At 35.4% G+C, this 24140-nt stretch overlaps 1 protein-coding gene and 1 pseudogene across 7 annotated transcripts in view; both read right to left on the reverse strand.

Moving 5' to 3' along the window:
- Window positions 1-24140, reverse strand: part of GBE1 (1,4-alpha-glucan branching enzyme 1) — a 297233-nt gene that overhangs the window by 87078 nt on the left and 186015 nt on the right. For all 7 annotated transcript variants that reach the window (XM_089910389.1, XM_089910390.1, XM_089910391.1 and 4 more), the window contains 2 exons: window positions 8415-8530; window positions 701-828 (listed from right to left, as the gene is read on the reverse strand). In XM_089910389.1, the coding sequence (XP_089766515.1) occupies window positions 701-828; window positions 8415-8530 (244 nt within the window). The remainder of the gene's footprint in view (window positions 1-700; window positions 829-8414; window positions 8531-24140) is intronic.
- Window positions 8537-24122, reverse strand: LOC149749296 (large ribosomal subunit protein uL18 pseudogene; annotated as a pseudogene).

Here is a 24140-nt window from a genome sequence, read left to right on the forward strand (position 1 = left end):
TTTTAACACACTAAGTTCAATTTTAATAATAATTCTTAGTTAGAGGACTCACAAAACCAGAGGGACTTTACTACTAAATATAAATTAGCATAAGCATTTAACAAACTTCTTAATTTATCAAATTTATCACCAAGAGGGGAATTGTCAATTATGCATATACCGAATTATATCATTACAGTGCAGCTTTGGGACAGTTAATCATGAACCTTCAGTAATCATGAATAACTAGTGAACATTTGGCAATTTCAGAGCAATAACATAAACAAGAAAGGTAATCGCATCAGAACAAGAGAGGTTTCAGAGAAGCTCGCAGGCAGTGATCCATGCCATCTCTAATGATTTAACCAGAAAGGAAAAAAAAACTTAAATAGCCAGACGCATATTAATATTCAATTCTTTTCTGTGCTGAAGGTCACATGGCAAAAGGACCTGTCCACTGATTAGGGTATTTTACTTTCTAACCACTGGCAGTTTCTTTTTTAACAATGGAATAATGACAAGTAATTAGGGTACGTTATCTGATAATAGGAAAACAGTGAATTCTGAATAATGTGCCACCCACACAAGGTAGCTGCACTATAGTCAGGGTATAATTCTACTTATGCAATTACTGACAACATAGAGATCATTCAAATATTGTATGCTGATAAAATGTTCTATTTTAAAGGAGGTCAGAGGGTAGAGATCATTATAGCTTTACCTCAGCTATTGTTATAGAATCTGGATACAGCGTGTGAACCAAATGATTTGCCAACATGATATAGGTCAAAGCGTCTTCATCTACTTGTAGTCCAAAATACTCATGGTAGTCACCGGAAAAATTCTGACCTAGAGAACAGAAAACCAATATGGATGCATCATGTTAGCATGTAAGTCTTAACTCTGCACAAATGCCTCCACCAATTAGATGGTTGATATCAGTTTTGTTATCATAGCAAAATGTCATGAGCCAGCAATTATATGATTTAACTTACAAAAGTACTCCATATCTACATTCAAAGTTCAGACAATCCTGCAATTCAATTTTTGTTTTACAAACACAAACAAAAACCCTGTGATTTACAATTTTAATTTAATTAGAAGTAAATTTTACAGGAGAAATATGAAGCAAAATGATACCAAAGAGAAGCCAGCTTCCCTGGTGGCACAGTGGTTGGGAATATGCCTGCCAATGCACGGGACACGGGTTCAATCCCTGGTCCGGGAAGATCCCACATGCTGTGGAGCAACTAAGTCCGTGTGCCACAACTACTGAGCCTGCGCTCTGGAGCCCGCAAGCCGCAACTACTGAGCCTGAGTGCCACAACTACTAAAGCCTGCATGCCTATAACTCGTGCTCTGCAACGGGAGAGGTCACGCAATGAGAAGCCCATGCACCGCAAATAAGAGCAGCCCCCGCTCGTCACAACTAGAGAGGGCCCACACGCAGCAACCAAGACCCAACGCAGCCAAAAAATAAATAAATAAAAGAAATAAATTAAAAAATAAAAAATGAGACCAAAGAGATTCATAAATTTTGTTTTAGATACATTTTTTGTCACACTAAGAGATCTTAACGTTAGCTAGCTCCTATTCAATCCCTCTGAAGAAAAGGGAGGATTTTGTCTGTTGGTGGGCATTTAGGTTGCTTCCACGACCTGGCTATTGTAAACGGTGTTGCAATGAACATTGGGGTGCATGTATCATTTTGAATTATGGTTTTCTCTGGGTATATGCCCAGTAGTGGGATTGCTGGGTCATATGGTAATTCTATTTTTAGTTTTTTAAGGAACCTCCATACTGTTCTCCATAGTGGCTGTATCAATTTACATTTCAAGCAACAGTGAAAGAGGGTTCCCTTTTCTCCACACCCTCTCCAGCATTTGTTGTTTGTAGATTTTCTGATAATGCCCATTCTAACTGGTGTGAGGTGATACCTCATTGTAGTTTTGATTTGCATTTCTCTAATAATTAGTGATGATGAACAGCTTTTCATGTGCATCTTGACCATTTGTATACTTTCTTTGGAGAAATGTCTATTTAGGTCTTCTGCCCATTTTTGGATTGGGTTGTTTGTTTTTTTAATGTTGAGCTGCATGAGCTGTTTATATATTTTGGAGATTACTCCTTTGTCCATTGATTCGTTTGCAAATATTTTTTCCCATTCTGAGGGTTGTCTTTTTGTCTTGTTTATAGTTTCCTTTCTTGTGCAAAAGCTTTGAAGTTTCATTAGGTCCCACTTGTTTATTTTTGTTTTTATTTTCATTACTCTAGGAGGCGGATCAAAAAAGATCTTGCTGTGATTTACGTCAAAGAGTGTTCTTCCTATGTTTTCCTCTAAGAGTTACATAGTGCCCAGTCTTATGTTTAGGTCTCTAATCCATTTTGAGTGTATTGTTGTGTATGGTGTTAGGGAGTGCTCTAATTTCATTCTTTTACATGTAGCTGTCCACTTTCCCCAGCACCACTTATTGAAGAGACTGCCTTTTCTCCACTGTATATCCTTGCCTCCTTTGCCATAGATTAGTTGACCATAGGTGCGTGGGTTTATGTCTGCGCTTTCCATCCCATTCCACTGATCTATATTTCTGGTTTTGTGCCAGTATCATATTGTCTTGATTACTGTAGCTTTGTAGTATAGTCTGAAGTCAGGGAGCCTGACTGCTCCAGCTCCATTTTTTCCCCTAAAGGCTGCTTTGGCTATCTGGGGTCTTTTGTGTCTCCAAACAAATTTTAAGATTTTTTTGTTCTAGTTCTGTAAAAAACGCCATTGGTAATTTGAAAGGGATTGCATTGAATCTGTAGATTACTTTGGTAGTATAGTCATTTTCACAATATTGATTCTTCCAAACCAAGAACATGGTACATCCCTCTATCTGTTTGTATCATCTTTAATTTCTTTCATCAGTGTCTTATAATTTTCTGCATACAGGTCTTTTGTCTCCTTAGGTAGGTTTATTCCTAGGTATTTTATTCTTTTTGTTGCAATGGCAAATGGCAGTGTTTCCTTAATTTCTCTTTCACATTTTTCATCATTAGTGTATAGGAATTCAACGGATTTCTGTGCATTGATTTTGTATCCTGCAACTTTTCCAAATTCATTGATTAGGTCTAGTAGTTTTCTGGTGGCATCTTTAGGATTCTCTATGTAGAGTATCATGTCATCTGCAAACAGTGACAGTTTTACTTCTTCTTTTCCATTCTGTATTTCTTTTATTTCTTTTTCCTCACTGATTACCATGGCTAGGACTTCCAAAACTATGTTGAATAATAGTGGTGAGAGTGGACATCCTTGTCTAGTTCCTGATCTTAGAGGAAATGCTTTCAGTTTTTCACCATTGAGAATGATGTGTGCTGTGGGTTTGTCATATATGGCCTTTACTATGTTGAGGTAGGTTCCTTGTATGCCCACTTGCTGGAGATTTTTTATCATAAATGGGTGTTGAATTTTGTCAAAAGCTTTTTCTGCATCTATTGAGATGATCATATGGTATTTCTTCTTCAATTTGTTAATATGGTTTACTCCTTTGATTGATTTTCGTGTTTTGAAGAATCCTTGCATCCCTGGGATAAATTCCACTTGATCATGGTGTATGATCATTTTAATGTGCTGTTGGATTCTGTCTGCTAGTATTTTATTGAGGGTTTTTGCATCTATATTCATCAGTGATATTGGTCTGTAATTTTCTTTTTTTGTAGTATCTTTGTCTGGTTTTGGTATCAGGGTGATGGTGGCCTCATGGAATGAGTTTGGGAGTGTTCCTTCCTCTGCAATTTTTTGGAAGAGTTTGAGAAGGATGGGTGTTAGCTCTTCTCTACATGTTTGGTAGAATTCACCTGTAAAGCCATCTGGTCCTGGACTTTTGTTTCTTGCAAGATATTTAATCACAGTTTCAATTTCATTACTTGTGATTGGTCTGTTCATATTTTCTATTTCTTCCTGGTTCAGTCTTGGAAGGTTATACCTTTCTAAGAATTTGTCCTTTTCTTCCAGGTTGTCCGCTTTATTGGCATAGAGTTGCTTGTAATAGTCTCATAGGATGCTTTGTATTTCTCCGGTGTCTGTTGTAACTTGTCCTTTTTCATTTCAAATTTTAATGATTTGAGTCTTCTCCCTCTTTTTCTTGATGAGTCTGGCGAATGGTTTATCAATTTTGTTTATCTTCTCAAAGAACCAGCTTTTAGTTTTATTGATCTTTGCTATTGTTTTCCTTCTTTCTATTTCATTTATTTCTGCTCTGATCTTTATGATTTCTTTCCTTCTGCTAACTTTAGGTTTTGTTTGTTCTTCTTTCTCTAGTTCTTTTAGGTGTAAGGTTACATTGTTTATTTGAGATTTTTCTTTTTTCTTGAGGTAGACTTGTATAGCTATAAACTTCCCTCTTAGAACTGTTTTGCTGCATCCGATACATTTTGGATCGTCGTGTTTTCATTGTCATTTATCTCTAGGTATTTTTTGATTTCCTGTTTGATTTCTTCAGTGATCTCTTGGCTATTTAGTAACGTATTGTTTAGCCTCCATGTGTTTGTGTTTTTTACGTTTTTTTCCCTTTAGTTCACTTCTAATCTCATAGCGTTGTGGTCAGAAAAGAGGCTTGATATGATCTCAATATTCTTAAATTTACTGAGGCTTGATTTGTGACCAATATGTGATCTATCCTGGAGAATGTTCCGCACGCACTTTAGAAGAGGGTGTAATCTGTTGTTTTTGGATGGAATGTCCTATAAATATCAATTAAATCTTTCTGGTCTATTGTGTCACTTAAAGGTTGTGTTTCCTTATTAATTTTCTGTTTGAATGGTCTGTCCATTGGTGTTGAGGTGTTAAAGTCCCCCACTATTATTGTGTTACTGTCAAATTCCTCTTTTATAGCTGTTAGCAGTTGCCTTATGTATTGAGGTGCTCCTATGTTGGGTTCATATACATTTATAATTGTTATATCTTCTTCTTGGATTGATCCCTTGATCATTATGTAGTGTCCTTCCTTGTCTCTTGTAACATTCTTTATTTTAAAGTCTATTTTATCTGATATGAGTATTGCTACTCCAGGTTTCTTCTGATTTCCATTTGCATGGAATATCTTTTTCCATCCCCTCACTTTCGGTCTGTATGTGTCCCTAGGTCTGAAGTGGGTCTCTTGTAGACAGCCTATATGGGTCTTGTTTTTGTATCCATTCAGCAATCCTGTATCTTTTGGTTGGAGCTTTTAATCCATTCACATTTAAGGTAATTATTGATATGTATGTTCCTATTACCATTTACTTAATGGTTTTGGGTTTGTTTTTTGTAGTTCCTTTTCTTTTCCTGTTCTTCCCACTTACAGAAGTTTTATACCATTTGTTCTACAGCTGGTTTGGTGGTGCTGAATACTCTTAGCTTCTGCTTGTCTGTAAAGCTTTTGATTTCTCCATCAAATCTGAATGAGATCTTGGCCGGGTAGAGTAATCTTGGTTGTAGGTTCTTCCCTTTCATCACTTTAAATATGTCATGCCACTCCCTTCTGACTTGTAGAGTTTCTGCTGAGAAATCAGCTGTTCACCTTATAGGAGTTCCCTTGTATGTTATTTGTCGTTTTTCCCTTGCTGCTTTCAATAATTTTTCTTTGTCTTTAATTTTTGCCAATTTGATTACTATGTGTCTCAGTGTGTTTCTCCTTGGGTTTATCCTGTATGGGATTCTCTGTGCCTCCTGCACTTGGGTGGCTATTTCCTTTCCCATGTTAGCTATGTTTTTGACTATAATCACTTCAAATATTTTGTTGGGTCCATTCTCTCTGTCTTCTCCTTCTGGGACCCCTATAATGCCAATGTTGCTGCGTTTAATGTTGTCCCAGAGGTCTCTTAGACTGTCATCATGTCTTTTCATTGTTTTCTCTTTATTCTGTTCTACAGCAGTGAATTCCAGCATTCTGTCTTCCAGGTCACTTATCCGATCTTCTGACTCGGTGATTCTGCTATTGACTCCTTCTAGTGTATTTTTCATTTCAGTTATTATATTGTTCATTTCTGTTTGTTTGTTCTTTAATTCTTCTAGGTCTTTTTTTTTTTTTTTTTTTTTGCGGTACGCGGGCCTCTCACTGTTGTGGCCTCTCCCGTTGTGGAACACAGGCTCCGGACACACAGGCTCAGTGGCCATGGCTCATGGGCCCAGCCACTCCGCAGCATGTGGGATCTTCCTGCACCTGGGCATGAACGCGCGTCTTCTACATCAGCAGGTGGACTCTCAAACACTGTGCCACCAGGGAAGCCCCCTCTCCTAGGTTTTTTTTTAAACATTTCTTGCATCTTCTCAATCTCTGCCTCCATTCTTTTTCCTAGTTCCTGGATTATCTTCACTATCACTATTCTGAATTCTTTTTCTGGAAGGTTGCCTATCTCCTCTTCATTTAGTTGGTTTCTGGGGTTTTATCTTGTTCCTTCAACTGGTACATAGCCCTGTGCCTTTTCATCCTGTCTATCTTTCTGTGAATGTGTTTTTGGTTCCACAGGCTGCAGGATTGTAGTTCTTCTTGCTTCTGCTCTCTGCCCTCTGTTGGATTAGGCTATCTAAGAGGCTTGTGCATGTTTCCTGATGGGAGGGACTGGTGGTGGGTAGAGATGGCTGTTGTTCTGGTGGGCAGAATTCAATAAAACTTTAATCCCCTTGTCTGCTAATGGGTGGGGCTGGGTTCCTTCCCTGTTGTTTGTTTGGCCTGAGGCGACCCAACTCTGGAGCCTTCCAGGGCTTTTTGTTGGGGCTAATGGCGGACTCTGGGAGGGCTCACATGAAGGAGTACTTCCCAGAACTTCTGCTACCAGTGTCCTTATCCTCGTGGTGAGCCACAGCCACACCCCACCTCTGCAGGAGTCCCTCCAAGGCTAGCAGGTAGGTCTGGTTCAGTCTCCTATTGGAGTCACTGCTCCTTCCCTTGGGTTCCGATGCGCACACTACTTTGTGTGTGCCCTCCAAGAGTGGAGTCTCTGTTTTCCCCAGTCCTGTCGAAGTTCTCTAATCAAATCTTGCTATCCTTCGAAGTCTGATTCTCTACAAATTCCTCCTCCCGTTCCCAGACCCCCAGGTTGGAAAGCCTGACGTGGGGCTCAAAACCTTCACTCCAGTTGGTAGACTTCAGTGGTATAAGTGTTCTCCAGTTTGTGATTCACCCACCCAGCAGTTATGGGATTCAATTTTATTGTGATTGCACCCCTCCTACCATCTCATTGTGGCTTCTCCTTTGTCTTTGGATGTGGGGTATCTTTTTTGGTGAGTTCCAATGTCTTCCTGTTGATGATTGTTCAGCAGTTGGTTGTGATTCCAGTGTTCTAGCAAGACGGAGTGAGAGCACATCCTTCTACTCCGCCATCTTGAAGAATGTCTACTGTCTCAGTATTTGTTATTATCCTCATCTCAAAGTGGGAAAGTATGCTAAGTAACTCAGAATGTTTTTCTTTACCATTTCTTGGACCCTGTACCCATAAAAAGCATATCCCATATCCATGGATTTCAGTTCATTTCATCAACTCCACAATTCCTTGGAAAATACCTAGCCCTCAGCACAGCGAGGTTCTGCTGGGGCATGTAGGTGTTTTAATCTAGGAGAGGATCTTTTTGAATTTTGCCTTGCTTGCCTTTTTCATCCCCTAAGTCAGCTTCTCTCCAAAGTGGAAGATATCAATGAAACCTGTCATGTCTTATAGATTCAACTTCTTCCCTAGGAATGTTTCATGTGGCCAGCATCTTGACTGAGAGCAGTTAACAGCACACTTTGAATATAGCATCTTTCCTTGGCAGCCACTTTTTGATTTATACTCTAAAGTGAATGTTTTGGATTGGTTGTTGCCAGTAAACATTTGGTCATTAAAAAAATAATAATTATTCTCCATGTTATCAATTGAAGGATTAGGATTCTGTGATCCCACTTCTCTGTACAACTTTTTAACTGAAGATCTTTGATCCATATTTTTAATTACAGATTAATTTACAATTTAATTTTAACTGAGCACATCTATATTTAAAATATACATATTTTCTTCAATGTTTAATATGCAAAGGAACCCATACATTAACAAATGTTCTCATTTATTATTTTTGTTATTTATTTTTCATTACAAATGCTCTCATGTTCACGGCCTGAGGGTGCTGTAATAAATGTTATCCTTAAAAAAACATTTTTAAAAGAATGCTACATATTAAAGAGAGCATATTATTAAGTAGATATATTTCAAAGAAAATCATTATATTTTATTTACTCATAAAATGTATTTGACCCAATCTCTTGCCAAAAAGGGATCAGAAGTGATTAGAGAAAAGACATACACAATGGAACTAATAAAAAATCAATCCAACAATAATGGTTACTGCAGCGACATATCTGAACCCCAAGCCTGGTTGTAATCTTCCAGTAAAAAATAAAATAAAATCATTAGTTACATCTGTAATGTATCAGGTTACCTACCTATTCCATGGTGATGATACAGCATGGATGTAACACCATCAAAACGAAATCCATCAAATCCATATTCTTCCAACCACCATCTTATGTTTGACAGAAGAAATCTTAAAACTTCCCAGCTAAAATATTAGATAAATATATATTTAAGCATAATGTATATAGTATTTTCCTTAATTCTTATACATCCTTTGCTAAGAGTAATAATTAAAATCAAAATTTCTCTCTTAGGAATCATGATGTTCAAAGAAATATATCACATGAACAACAGAAAACTACTAAGGTTTACCTCATTTGTTTGATGAAATTCATTCTAATAGGAAAATGTGTTAAATTTCTTTAGCTGCAAAATCACTCAATATCTGAGAAAAACCTAAGGAAAAAATGTGTCAGTCTGGTCCAAAGTGCAGGGACTCTGTCTTGTTCAATGCAAACATACAGTGATTACTACACAGTATTGGTTACTAAAAAAAGGAAAAAAAAACAAAAACACAAAGTCTGTCACTTATCTCTCAATTTTCATCATGATTTTTCATGTAATATAACCACAGTTACGTAGTTTCTCCTTTCAGAAAATATAATTTCATTATCAATAGAAAACTGCTTTCAGCCTTCAGTGTTTGCTTAAAATATTTCCTTATTCTACAGTTTAAAACAGATATAGTTCAGAATAAAAAGTAAAAGAAAAAAGAGAGTTTTAAAATCAACCACAGGATAAGCAGTATTATACTTATTGGGCTTGTTTTGTGAGGGTAAAAGAAGGAGACCTAATTACTAGAATATACATGTTTAATAAAGTAAAAAGTTCTACAAGTTAAAGAGTCCTATATCTATAAAAACAGAAAGAAAACAAAGAACTGTTATAACTCAATTAAAAACACCACATGAAACAAGGCTATTTTGGACAATTGAAAAGAAGGCATCATCAATTAGTATTTTTTTTTTAGTCATACAGTTATGGTTGAGTTCTCTATCTCATTATAGCTATGGTCTTAAGACTTTAATACCTCATTTAGTTTAATGACAAAGCAGTAATAGTGTACACAATTCCTTAACCCATTTGAAATTTATGTACTTTTTTTAACCTTCTATATATTAAAGAGCCATCTGACATAAGTGGAGATTAAGTCATCACAATCAACTCCAGAATTGTAAATCAAAACTTTGGGGCAAGATGAGTATCGTTGGTAATTAACTGCTTTAAATAAGTTACTTTGAGTTTTGAAAACTTACTCAAAGTTAAGAAATGAAGAAAAAAACAGAAATCCAAGCAATACAGTTGATATGAAAGGGAGCCCAGAGGTTCTAGATTGTTAGGTCCAAGCCATGATGAAGGTAGAATATACCAATGTTTCTATTAATGCATATTCATTTAGGGTTTAAAGAGAAAAAATTCTGTTTAACAAAAAAATGAATAGATCAAAATTGCTCTATTTTTTTGAAGTTTCTTTAAAATTAATAAACTTTATTTTTTAGAGCAGTTTTGGGTTCACTGCAAAATTTAAAGGAAGCATGTCTATACTTTTTTTTTAACAAGGTTGCTATATGAATATTTCAGAAAGAATAAATTTGCATATCAATAATCCTTTCTAAACAATATTTTGAAAAGGTCATACTTTTCTCATTTGATTGGTAATGTATATTTTACTTCTGAAAGACAAACTGAAAGTTATTTTTAGCCCAAAATACCTCAGAGTAGGAACAAAACCTGTTTAAAAACTAAATATCTTGGGTAGATGTATGAAGATAAGAATATGTAAACCAGAGTTCACAGACTGTCCCTGGGCCTGATCTGACATGTATTACTGTTTTGTTTACCTTGCAGAAGGCAGTAGACCCTTGAACAACACAGGTTCGAACTACACAGGTCCACTTATATTTTTTTTCAATAAATATACAGTCATCCCTCCATATTCTTGGATTAGCATCCTTGGATACAAAGCGACCACAGTATTCATTATACTATGCCACTTTATATAAGGGACTTGAGCATCTGTGGATTTTGGTATATGGTGGGGCTCCTGGAACCAATCTTCTGCAGATGTTGAGGGACAACTGTACTTTCAATTTTCAGTTTGAATTTCTGAAGATGGAACATGTACTTTCTGGTTCCTCCCAGTACCTGCAACGCCACATTTTCATACCAACCCTATTGACTCATTTACATCACCATCTTGGGCTGGTGGACATTTACTGTCAATTTCTAACATAAATGTTAGACATTTATGTTAGGCAGGTAAACACATTCAAATGTGAAAACTGCATCCTAATATCTACAGAGATAAAGTAAGAGAAAAGAAGAAAAAAAGCCAATGATATTGCAATTCAATAAAAAGCAGAAAAGAAGGTGATGTGAATCTAATTATTAAAAAGAAAGTACTGTGCAATATCACATACTTGATTAAGGGCGGAGTTACTAAATGTCCTACTGATTCCTGTTATTACAATATTTAAACTATCTTCTTCTTGACCAAAAGGAATTATAAAACTATATTTAACATACTTGGCTGTAACTATGTGAGTAGACAGATTCTTGGTACGAGTAAATAGAAAAAGAATTTCCTGTGATAACCAGAAAAGAAATAATGAAAATGGAGCATATAATTAAAAAGTTCAAATGGGTTAAAAAAATACTAAATTCTATCCTATGGACCTCTAAAATTCTCTTAACCTGAAACAAAGTCTAAACAACATAAAAATTCTTTTAAAAAATCACCACAAGATTAAACAGATAGGAACAAATCAAATTTGTAGTGCTTTCAAAATAATACATTTTATTATATTTTATGAATATGTAAATCATTAATAAAACATAAAATAGATGTGTAGTCTGTGGAGATAGAAAAGAGATTCAGTTGACCCTTGAACAATATGGGTTTGAACAGTGTGGGTCCACTAATATGTGGATATTTTTCGATAAATACAGTATCTGTATTTTCATTTTACAGATCTTTAAATTAGCAAACTGTGGGGAAAAGTTCGTGTTCAATTAGAGATCACAATATGTGGAATCAAAAGAACTATAGTTTGAGTCCTGATTCTAATCCAAACTTTCAGCTTGAGTGAGTCATTTATCAATTACTTTGTTTTTGAGGCAGAGATAGCAGATGTGGATTTCAACTGAGCAGGGGTAGGTGCATCTAAACCCCAAGTTGTTCAGTGGTCAACTGGACACAAAATTTTACAGGGGATAAACTATCTAGAATGAAAATAGTAAAGAAACAAACTCTAGAACATTTTGTTTTTTAACAAAATTTTGGGAAATACATTCAGGAAAAAAATCACATCTAAAATTTTCAAGTTAGTAGCAGTAAATAGAAAGCAAAAGTTAAAAGTATTAATTCTCTGGTTATGCATATTTTTTAAAACTAGATTATTTTAAAAAGTTAGTAAAAAAATTGATCTTATAAAGGTAACATTTTATAAATAAATAGCCTTTGTTGTTCAAGAAAAAATAAACTACCAGTGCAGAAAATAGGGGGAAAGACAGACTCATAATTACGTTCCCAATATTTCTGTAGTCCAAATTTTCTCTTATCATTTTAGCATGATAAATCTAGACAGATAAATTCACTCTATAAACTCAGTGTCCTAATAAAACTAATTTAAAACACAGGTTGCTTGCACTCAGATCACAAAAATTGGGGCTTTCAAGACCTAACAAGACAGAGAACCAGGAAGACTGAGGTCTGAGTCCCTAAATAACCAGACCGTACACGTGAGTAATTGCATGGACACAATCCAGAACTCAAAGTTGAAAAACAGCAGGTTTTAGAGGGTTTACAGTATCACTGGAATAAAGATGTAGCTTTCTTTTTATTTTTCTTACGCTATGTAAACATCTAACTTAATGTTAACAATGTATTTAATTATTATATAAATATATTTATCCCAGGTCACTGAAGTTAAATTACAAGAGGAAAGCTGTGCCGGGAGCCCTCCAGACAACATCCAGATTTAGTGATTCATTAGGGGACCTACAGGAGTAAGCATATAGTCATGCTCATGGCTATGATTTATTACATACAGTAAAAGGATAGAAAGCAAAATCGGTAAAGAAAAAGGTGCATGGGGCAAAGTTCAAAGGAGTCTAGGTGTAAACTTCCAAGAGTCGCCCTCTCCTGATAGAGTCACACTTAATTCCTCTGACAACAAACTCACAACACTTGTGAAATGTCATCTACCAGGGAAGCTCGTGAGAGACTCAGTTCTCAGGAGTTTTACTGGGGGCTGGTGAAATCTTAAATATATGTTAAAAATCTAAATCTAAAGGACCTCCAGCTGAGGTACTCTGTTTTGCACCCTACTTTTCAGCAGTCACATGTACGATGCAATTATTAAGCTTATACATGAATGAAATCGTTCACTGAATCTAAGCTTTGCCTTTTAAATAGAACACCAGAACAAACTTAAGGAATATATACCAGTGAAAATATAGATTTCTGAAAGACGTCTATTACTAATCCTACTATCGTAAATTTCAAATTCAGCACCCATAAATTGCATTTTTCCTTCTTTGAGGGGCTGAGAAGAAGAGTTAGGATATATTCCAAATTATGACTGAATTACAAATATTACTCAATGTGCTCTGTAGTAATAAATGAACTGAATCATCTCAATTGAATGGTTTGCCTTGAGTCAAAGTAGGAAAACGTCTGGCAAAGGGTACGATAGAAAAGGCAATTTACTTTTTCTACTTCAAAATGTCATCAGACAGCCCATGACACAGTTAATATACCCAGTTGATTAGAGTCCCATAAAAATATAAAGCAGAATTTAAGAGTACAGTTTTACTTTGGTTTGTTACAGCAGACAAGGTGGGGCTTTGATTTTAAGATTATTCCACTGACACAAGGCTTTTAAAGTCTGTCCTTAAAAACCACAAAGTAGCCTAGTTTCCAAACAACTGGAAGAATTTGATGCTAACAAATATATACTTAGGAACCAGCTTGAATGTATTTGAGAAGTAACCTATTTTAGTTATTAGCTTTCTATCTTCAACCAATTAACACATAAATTAGAAACAAATACTATGTCATATATACTGCCTAAGATCGATTGATTAGCTTACTCATATATTTTATGAAGCAAAAACAAAATCCCTAAAATCCAGAAAAAGATAATGAAATGCGCTGACTTTCCTGTGAATCATAAACCACTAAAAATTTTGAAATCACAGGTGTCTGATATAGAAACTGAATATATCAATGAAAAATATATAAATTTAAGGATTTCTGGCAATCAAAATAATCAGTCTAATTGGTTTGGATGTCTGAAATATTCAACCTGTAATCAAGGAATGATGATTTATTAAGATAATTTTGTCACACAGATAATTCCAATATTAAGGTTTTTAGGAAATATCCCTAAATTCAGAAACTGTTGATTTGTCTCACATTCTGCCAATGAACTTTATAATGAAATAAAACATAGTCAAATTTTCTTGGCAAGAAAGTATAATCAGATGTAACCACACTTATTAGATGAAGTTACATTTTGTAAATCAAAACTATTTGCCTAATGTATTTATTTGTGGCCCTGAATAACTTCTAGAATTTTCAAAATCAGCCACTTAGTCCACTGGATGTTACTAACCCCACTAATATTGCATACAAATAAATAGGAGACATTTTTAAGCAGTGGCCAAATATCAAAATATGAAGAAAAATTATATATTCCTCTTAGCTATTACAAAGTCTTTGAAGCTGAATGGCTATTAAAATGTACATCATAAAACCATAAAGCAAAAGTTACATGTTTTGATCTGGGTATTTCAACTGAGGCAGCAGATTAACCTTAAAGAAAGTACTTTGAGACTTTTTCTTTTATAGAAAAATATGGCATGTCAAATAGAAGGATAGAGTCTTGAATTACAATCACAATAACATTCTTTTTTAAAGGAAGATACTCTTTTTAAAGGAAACTAACATTTTTTTAAAGGAAGATACTGAAAAGCAGGTAATACCTTATTACGTACTCTATTTTTAAAAATAAAAAAAACTCATCTATCAGTATAATTTTAATATAACTAGTCAATAAAGGGAAAATGCTATAGTTTTGCTTTTTACTTTGTCAACAGAAATTATACTGTCAGTCAATTGGAATTGATTGAGAAAAATTTTAAGCATCAAAAAGTGCAAAAAGTGCTTATTCATATCTCGTACAACATAATAGTGTCATCTATAACAAAATGTATCTAGGTCTTTAGACACTATATTGAGGCGACTGTATGTATTAATTTCAAACAAAATTAGATAGCAAGAAGCACACAACTTAATGAGACAAAGTATTAATTCAACTACTAAAAATCTGTAATAATATAAATTTCAGAAATGGGTTTTTATTACAAAATATGATTTTGAAGTTTTCTTTTCAATATCACGTTATTTTTTTATTTCAACCTGTACAACTTTATTTTATTTAAATTAATATACTGTTTAATCATATTATATCCACTGAGCCCTGGTTATCTACATTCATTATTACAATAAAACATTTTCTTCCCCTTAAGGCCTAAATTGTACTTAGCTTATTAAATATTGAATTAAAATTACCTCCATTTATATTATCTGTAAGTTTAATCAGGTATTCTCTAGGAAATAAGTAGGAAAGGATGGCATATTATACTTTCATATGCTAAATGTTTCCAATTATACTTTTCCTAAAAAAAAAAAAAATACTCGAGAAATGTTCAAGTCTCTCTTTTCTCTAAATTTATATTCTTAACAAGCTTGGTTACCTGCTCAAGTAAGATGAGAAAAATGCAAACTTCGAGGGGACTGTGTTTGTCCCTGTGTATGTGTGTGCATAGGGGTGGGGAGTAGAGTGGTAAGGGACCAGCAGTGAAAACAAAAGTGAAAGATTTTCAGTCTGATACAAAAAAAGAGATAAATCTAAAATAACTAATAACCCACTCTGATAATGATTAATTACTCTGAATGATTAAGAAATTAATAAGTTTTCATACTATTTATTTTTATTTATTTATTTATTTTGCGGTACGTGGGCCTCTCACTGTTGTGGCCTCTCCCGTTGCGGAGCACAGGCTCCGGATGCGCAGGCTCAGCGGCCATGGCTCACAGGCCCAGCCGCTCCGCGGCATGTGGGATCTTCCCGGGCCGGGGCACGAACCTGTGTCCCATGCATCGGCAGGAGCACTCTCAACCACTGCGCCACCAGGGAAGCCCCATACTATTTATTTTTAAATCAGTTTATATTTCTTTGCTTTCTCATAAAGATTGTTACCAAAGGTGATTTTTCAAAGCATTAGAGCTTATCAAATATACTATTAAAATTTGGACAAAACTTAGATCTTTTTCAAAGTAGAGGGTGCAAAAAAGCTGAGCATCTCAAGGTCCAGAAAGCAGAAAGCCAAGCTAAATCATCCTCTATAATGAAACATAGGGGAGGTATTATATGAAATTATTACATATCTCATCTGAACAAGGCATTGCTCTTCTACAGAACAAATCACTATAGGTTAGCTAATTACATATACATACATACAGGTACACAGATACACATCCATCTTTTCCAAACAAGGTTAAAAATTCAACCTTACCTATAGAATGAAAATAATTATTGCTCCAGATCAAAACTGACAGTGACTTAAACATATATAGATATACATTATTGGCAAATATTAAACTATAATTGGTAATCAGATTTTAAAAGCTTATTTTAATGGTAAAAGTTTGGAAACATTAACTATTTACATATTTCTCATTTTTCAATTTTTCTCTTCTGATTGATTTATTCCTAATAGATTAACTTGATATTTAAGTGAACTATTATAATATTTCTATTGTAGAAAAATAACTCATAAACTTGATAATTTTCCATCACTGTATTAAAATTTGTAATTAGATATATAATGTTTATTTACTTATATTTAACCAGCTTCATTTCAAAAGACTGACTTGAGGTAACTTAAAGGTAAATACATCTAGACAGCATCAAAAATAAATGAGAAAAATACAAGTGAAGGAGAACAAAGATCTGTAGATAAACAAGTATAAAGCATCTGGGAATTAATTTTCTTTTCTAGTCCAAAATAATTATGATTTTATAGACTATATTGACTACAAGAGGATTTTCCTTGACTATCACCCCTAAATAATTAATATTTTAAGACAACATTCAAGAAAAACACTATTATAGTTTATATAAAGTTACAGATATTTAGAATACTAAGGAAGTTGCAATGCAACAATGTACTCTGAGACCAAAAATGGATAAGCACTCTGGGGAGGAGATGAGTTGGGGAATACCAGTTGTATAGGGATAGAGATAAGGCAAGGGAAAAAAGAAGCACCTAGTTCTTCAGAAAATGTTATGTGCATGCCTGTGTGTGCTTTGTGTGTGTGTGTGTGTTCTGGGGGTGGGAAATTGAGGAAAACTGTATGGGAAGCTGCTATTAATCATATTTAAATTTCAACTATCACTCCTTCAGCAGTTTTCAAATTTGCACTAACCTTGTTAAATAAGATATAGTTCTTTAATGTCTATTTGTACACATTCCTACAAACAAAGGGAATTAGCATTTAGCAGGCTGGCTAGAATAGAACAGAATGGAGAATATAGTTGTTATATAGAAAAGAAAAAGAAATTCAAATTCATTGAATGTCTACTGGCTTCTAGAACTCACACATTACATAGTCTCACTTAACAAGGCTGTAATGTCAAGTGTGTTTCATGGTTGGAGAATCTGAGAGTTTAAAAAGTTAAAATGTTCAGGGTCACCCAGCTAATAAGTACAGGTGGAACTCAACCTTTTGAGTCCAAAACCTCAACCCTTAAGCATAATTGGATAGTGCTACATTCAGCATGACCATGTATAAGTTAATTTTTGTTTTTGGCAATTTCCTTGGTACAATAATTTTTTAAAACCACATACTCATAGCTCCAACATGTGGTCATGTCAGTTGTATGAACTTGGGCAAGGTACTTAACTTCTCTAAGCCTCAGTTTTCTCAACTGTAAAATGGAAGATAATTTCAGCACACTCCTGAAAGAGGATTAAATAGGATAATGTGTATAATGTGGTTAGCAGTGTTTGATATATAGTAAGGATCGATTAAGGGGAGCATCTATTGGATAATAAACAGATTTTAAATGTATTTGTTTACATGTAAATTAAATATAAATTGGAATAGACCAATGTGTTATAATACTTGTAATTCTTTTATATTGAAAATAAATATTCTTAGAGATAAGCACGTTTTGGCTAATATCAAAACAAAATGAGCCTGTTTTTTTTTCTAGTTGATTCAGCAGTTGAGTTGTTACACATTCCTTAGAGGATTCCGACTTCCATGGCCACCATCTTGAGCCTTATTTTTTAATTCTGCATTTACTTTTTCTGGAGTAGTGTGGTGTTTACTTATTGGTGCATTCAACAAATATTTCTTGAGTACCTGCTTTGTGCCAGGCTCAATGCTAGGTGCTGGGGTTATAGTCATGAATAGAAAACATACAACACCCATTTTCATGGAGCTTAGAGACTAACGGGAGAGACAGACATTTTACAAATAATAACACAAATGCATTTAATTACAATAGTGATTAATAACACAAAGAAAAGTATAGTAGTATGACACTATAATGAGAAAGGATCTGTTAATCTAGTGTGGAAAATATGAAGCTAGGCTACTCAAAAAAGTGATATTAAAGGTGGAGGTCTACAGGATAAATTGGACAATATATCATTCAAACTTACTGGAAATCACCATAAATTTAATTCAGGAAAGCTGTCAATCCATTTCTGACAGGCATAGCAAGAATACCTTTGTATTACATACTATCAGTTCTATAGTGTAATCTTTAACATGTGACCTCCTTTAAAAATCAATTCTAATACAGTCAACACAATCAGATTTTGTGGAAAGCTATTTATTAAATTAGCCATCAAATAAACAGGTGAGAGGACGAAAAAATAAGAGATGAACATTTTTTATATGATAATTTTGTGTGGTTGAACCTCTCATATAATACTCAGCTATTCACTTCTGAAATGTCTGAATCGCATTTCTCCAGAATTTTTCTATTTTATTTATTTATTTGTTTGATTATTTATTTAGCTTGGTCAATAAGTTTATTATTGTCTTTATCTGAAAAACCTTCATAGAAAATTGTGGTTTGGTTTACCAGCTCCCAGCGGCTCACTCCTGAGCTCTGAGGAAGCTTGCCTTCTTCTGAGCTACTCCATCTTTCTTCTGGGCATTTGACATTCTGAGATGGTTCTACTTCTTCTTTTAACCTTCTTTCTTGGGCTTCTTCTCATAGACTGGATTCTCTCCTACAGCAGCATGAGCTTTCTTATAATCTCCTCCATCGTGTCTAGAGTCACATTGTTCTTTATGTATTGAGAGAATTATTTCCTGGAAGCATCTTCACCTTCTTCAATCAGGTAACACAGACAATCTGCAATGTTCTGACCCATGATGTGCTTCCAGTGTACTTCTGCAATGGATTCCTTGCTTTCTGAATCATAACCAGAGTCTTTTGGTACTGTGAGGGACAGAGAAGCCTCCATTCACAGCTCCCTTCAGGTAGTATTTCAAGTAGTAGTTCCGGCAAGCCCTGCATCCAAACAGCAGGTGAAGGCACCAGGTTGACCATCAGTGCTTTCCGCAATGTATCCATGAGAGTTCATGAACATAAGCTGCACAAACTATCATATCTCCTTCTATATGGAATAAGCAATCTGACAAGTGATATCTCTCTCGGTTATACGAACTATCATCCTATATTTGGGTTTCTTGTACTTATTTTTACCCTGGATTACCATGCATTTCTGAGCACAGTCATCAGCTTTAACCTCTCGTCTTCTTCCAAATTTCACTTGGTATCTCTTGAAGTAGGCCTTATTCTTGATAACTTTAATAAACCCCATCCTGCAGAACAGAGACCTGTGCCCACCGCTAGCCACAGACCTGCAGATCCAGCACCTCTGAGGGTGGCAGTGGGGTGGGAGTGGAGAAGTGGCCGCAGCCCGAACTCAGGCACAGTAATTAGCCAGAATTTTTCTCTTTAAAGAGAATAACTTTGGGATAATTTTCTTTCTAGCAAGATACATCTCTGGAAAGTTCCCACTTCATGCTATAGTCTCGTTCCCAATTAAGGCTCACGCTTTTCTTGAATCCTGTCCCAACTATTGCCCCCTTCAGCTGAGACTTTGCTCTTTCTATCAGTCTTAAGAAGCCATTCCTTTTTTCCCTTGCTCTGTGTGGCTCCTTAATTCCTAAACTAGCTCTCCATATGATCTCTTCTTCTCTTTCCCTTCCTTTTTCTTTTCTAACCTCTTTTTCTCTCTTCCTTTTCTCTCTTGTCAGCCTCTCTTCCTTTTAAATTGTCATTGATAAGGCAAAAGTGAAAGCCTATCAAAAAACTAGCTGTTGCTTGAAATCATTAAATAAATAAATATATTTACTAATTTTGAAAAAATAAAGAAAGCAAGTGCCTTGGTTTGATGCAATTTACGAGAAAATTGTCAGACTTCACTTAATGAACATCAAGGAAGCATTTGTAACACACAAACACACAAATAGCACTGAGTTAGGAGTCAAGAAAACTATTCCATCTGATGTTGTAAAAATCAGTATAAGCACATAACCTCTCTGAACCTGAGTGATAAGCTTTGACAAGAAGTTATTAGATTATTTGTTCTCCTTCTAACTTAGGATTTAATAAACCTTTTATTAAAGTGAAAGATTAATTCAAGATCAAAAATTTTCTGAGCTTCAAGATACAGAGTAAATAATTTGAATCATTCCACTATATGCTAACATAATCCAGACCTAAAGGTTTATTACATCAAATAATGTGTTTTAGGCAATAATAGAATTCTAGATGATAGAGGAAAATAAACACACATACTCAAAAACACAACGATTCAGCCTCCCCCCTGAAAAAAAAAACAAATATAAGAACTATTACCCATTCCTCTCCTATCCAAACTCTACCTATTACTCAAGTCTCAGCATAAGCTTCGCAGAATCTTCCTGACAATTCCTTAATTAGTGTAAAAGAAAATAGGAGATAAACTGGTTCATGTAACCAGTCTTCCCAACACAACAATAAATGTCTATGTGGTAGGAATCATGTCCTATACCTTTTTAAAATTAATTTTAAACAAACTGACCTGAACTGAATTAATAAGGTACATAGAAAGCTAAGAAACTCAAATAAAATCCAACATTAACTCTGAAGTAGTTAAAAAAACCCAAAAAACCTAGTGTACATTACTTAGGAAACTGTGTTTTCAGAGTCATTGAAATAGGAAATGGAAATTAAGAACAAAACTCTTGACTACACTGGCATAAATGTAACTTAAATATACTTTTGTAGGTACTTCAGATACCTACAAAAGTGGCTATGTAATTAGTATGATGTAGGCATTTAGGAAGATATTTTTACGAAGAAAACTAAATAAGAAATTATTTACTTGGGATGCTCAAATAAGATTATCCTCTTCCTTTTTCCCCACAGTTTACAATCTTTGTTTAGGGGCCTTTTACAACATGTTTACCACTATGAAAAGTAAAATCATTAAACTCTTCACTAATCATATTTCCTTATTAATGCATGAATTTGTTTAAGTTTTAACACACATGGGCATTCATCTGAACATATACCCCAATTAAAATATATATATATATCCAGCCTCTAGTTAGAACAAATTCAGATTGGCCTCCACATATAGCCTACATTGGAATAAAAATGCTTATGATTAAATATTGAAAATTTCCCCAAATGTTAGATAAATCTCTGGTGATGACAATAAAAGAAAGAAACCACAAAAACATCAGTATCCTTAAGGAATCATCAGCTTCTTTTTGTTTGCTCCAGTTATAAATTTTGCATTTGCACATTGCTGCCTAGATTTTCAAAGGGTTCTGCAATGATTAATTTAACAATCTACCCATATTGCTGTAATATAGCCAAGAACTTTTACATATGTATAATTTATAATATTCATATCAAGGACAGATTAGTGGGCAAAACAGAACCTCCAATAACCAGGACTGTTATTAATGCAGAAATGGGCAAGCATCACCAAAATATGACTACTCAAAAAACAGACTTCTCAAACTTAGGCAATTTTATCCCCAAGGATATACAGAAATACACATAAACAGTGGTGCATCTTCACAAGAGTCAATTTGACCTGATTACTGTGAAGTAAACAAAATGAATTTCTAAAAATTCTAGTAATTATAAATATATATTGAATGCTTATTAAATGCTGGACCTTGTACAAAGAGCTTTGTGTGAATTATTCCATGGAATTCCCACAATAACCCTCAGAAGTGTGCACTACGACAGGGATTGGCGAACTTTTTTGTAAAGGGCCAAGTATAAACATTTTACACTCTGTGGGCCACGCACAGTCTATGTCTCAATGATTCAGCTCTGCTGTTGTAGGTTGTAAGAGATCACAGACAATATGTAAAGGAGTAAGCATGACTGTAGTTCAATAAAACTTTATTAACAAAAACAGATAGCAGCCAGATTTGGCTCGCAGGCCATAGTTTGCTAACCCCTGCAATTAAAACTCACATTTTGGGCTTCCCTGGTGGAGCAGTGGTTGAGAGTCCACCTGTCAATGCAAGGGACACGGGTTCGTACCCCGGTCCGGGAGGATCCCACATGCCATGGAGCGGCTGGGCCCATGAGCCATGGCTGCTGAGCCTGCGCGTCCGGAGCCTGTGCTCCACAACGGGAGAGGCCACAACAGTGAGAGGCCTGTGTACCACAAAAAAACCCCAAAAAAACCCTCACATTTTACCAGTGTCCATATGTAACTTTCACGGGGCCACACAGCTGGCCAGTGCTGAAGTCAGAATTTGAACTCAGGTTTCTTATTGCAGAATCAAAGTAGCTTGCTACTATGCACATCTGCCTCTTGACAGCAACTTAAAGAGCTAACTGTAGTAAAATAAACACAAATATATTCTGAAGTAAAAGGCAAACTGACAAATTTGTAAAAGATAAAACAATAGATTAGAAGAAACTTCACATCTGCAATGGATGCAGGTCCTGGGGAATAAAAGCTTAGGCTCCTCAGAATATCAGATATCTGGTGAAAATTTTGAGGAGAATTTAGCCTATGCTTACAAAATTAACTTTTTCTTTTTTGAAACACATGGGCCTAGAGATTTATTTGGGGGAGGTTTTTTTTTTAAAGAAGATGTTGGGGGTAGGAGTTTATTAATTAATTTATTTTTACTGTGTTGGGTCTTTGTTTCTGTGTAAGGGCTTTCTCTAGTTGTGGCAAGCGGGGGCCACTCTTCATCGCAGTGCGTGGGCCTCTCACTATCGCGGCCTCTCTTGTTGCGGAGCACAGGCTCCAGACGCACAGGCTCAGTAGTTGTGGCTCACGGGCCTAGTTGCTTCGCGGCATGTGGGATCCTCCCAGACCAGGGCTCGAACCCGTGTCCCCTGCATTGGCAGGCAGATTCTCAACCACTGCGCCACCAGGGAAGCCCCAAAATTAACTTTTTTAAAAGGTCCCAAAATTATCTTAAATTTCCATGGTTTCAGAATTCTTTTTCATATATAAAGACATAGGATGAATTGTCAAAGTCACCCGCCCAGAGTTTTATATATATAGTTATCAATGCCCAGGCATTTTGCATATGTACAGCGTGCCGTCGGGCTGAGATTAATGACCCACTTTCAGGTCAAAATCCTGCCCAGTCAGAGTGACCTGGCCCTATTAAATAAGTCCCATCTCACCTGGGATAAAATCCACTCTATAGTCCTGGCTACAAGGTCTGATACAATCAAGCACCAGTCTAATACTGTGACTTCCTCCCTTCCACTAAGTGGCAGCTACAGTGGCCTTCTTTCTGTTCCTCAAGCACAATCAAGCTCATCTTAACCATATGGACTTCGCATCTCTGCCTGGAATTCTCTGCCCGAGTTGAACCCAGGCTCAAATGTCAAGCAGATTTTAATCAAATATGACCTCTGAGAGGCTTTCTCTGGACACCCAGGGATCATATATAAGAAACTATGTCTTAAGCAAGGAATGTTATAGTCATGTTCATCTATGATTAGTTTTATGTTAGCCCCTCAAGTCCCTTGGAACTAAGTCTACTACTTTTTCCAAAATCAGTTTTTGTTGCTGAAAATCACTAATTTGGATACCTGCTGAATATCAGCAGGTCACTACTTATACAACCACCAATGGTTTTCTGGATCAGTGGTAAACTCTCCCATGCCAAACTATTTTTTTACAGTAAGAGGGAATCTGCAACCTAAACACTATGGTCTATTCCTCTATTATACAAAGATTATGGGATATACCACATTAAAAACAAACAAAACAAAACAAAAAAAAACCTTTGCACCGTATGAAAGGAAAGTAAGGAGAGACACTATCTAGTTAAATCCACTGTGCTTCTGCTGAAAACTGTTCTTGAGCGAGATTTTTATTTAAGAAATATAAATTCTACATGTTACTCTTTGATTAAATCAGGCATTTAGGAAAAAGCTGCTTATTTGGGCTATACCATCTTCTCCCTTTCAGAAAATCCCTCCCAAACTACATTTTCAATACCTTTTTCAACCTGCACTGAAGGCCACTGAATAGGTTTGAGACATTTGCTTTTGCATTGGCATGTAGAACTGTCATTGTGAACAGTTCCAACTACAATACTCAATGACGCCCAATGTGCAACACGCGATAACTGTCAGAGTCATGATGTATCTGCTAACTCCTGAGGA

Source organism: Delphinapterus leucas, chromosome 4 (assembly GCF_059928025.1).
Source record: "Delphinapterus leucas isolate spDelLeu-1000000601 "Yukka" chromosome 4, BTC_Dleu_Yukka2, whole genome shotgun sequence".
Classification (NCBI taxonomy): domain Eukaryota; kingdom Metazoa; phylum Chordata; class Mammalia; order Artiodactyla; family Monodontidae; genus Delphinapterus; species Delphinapterus leucas.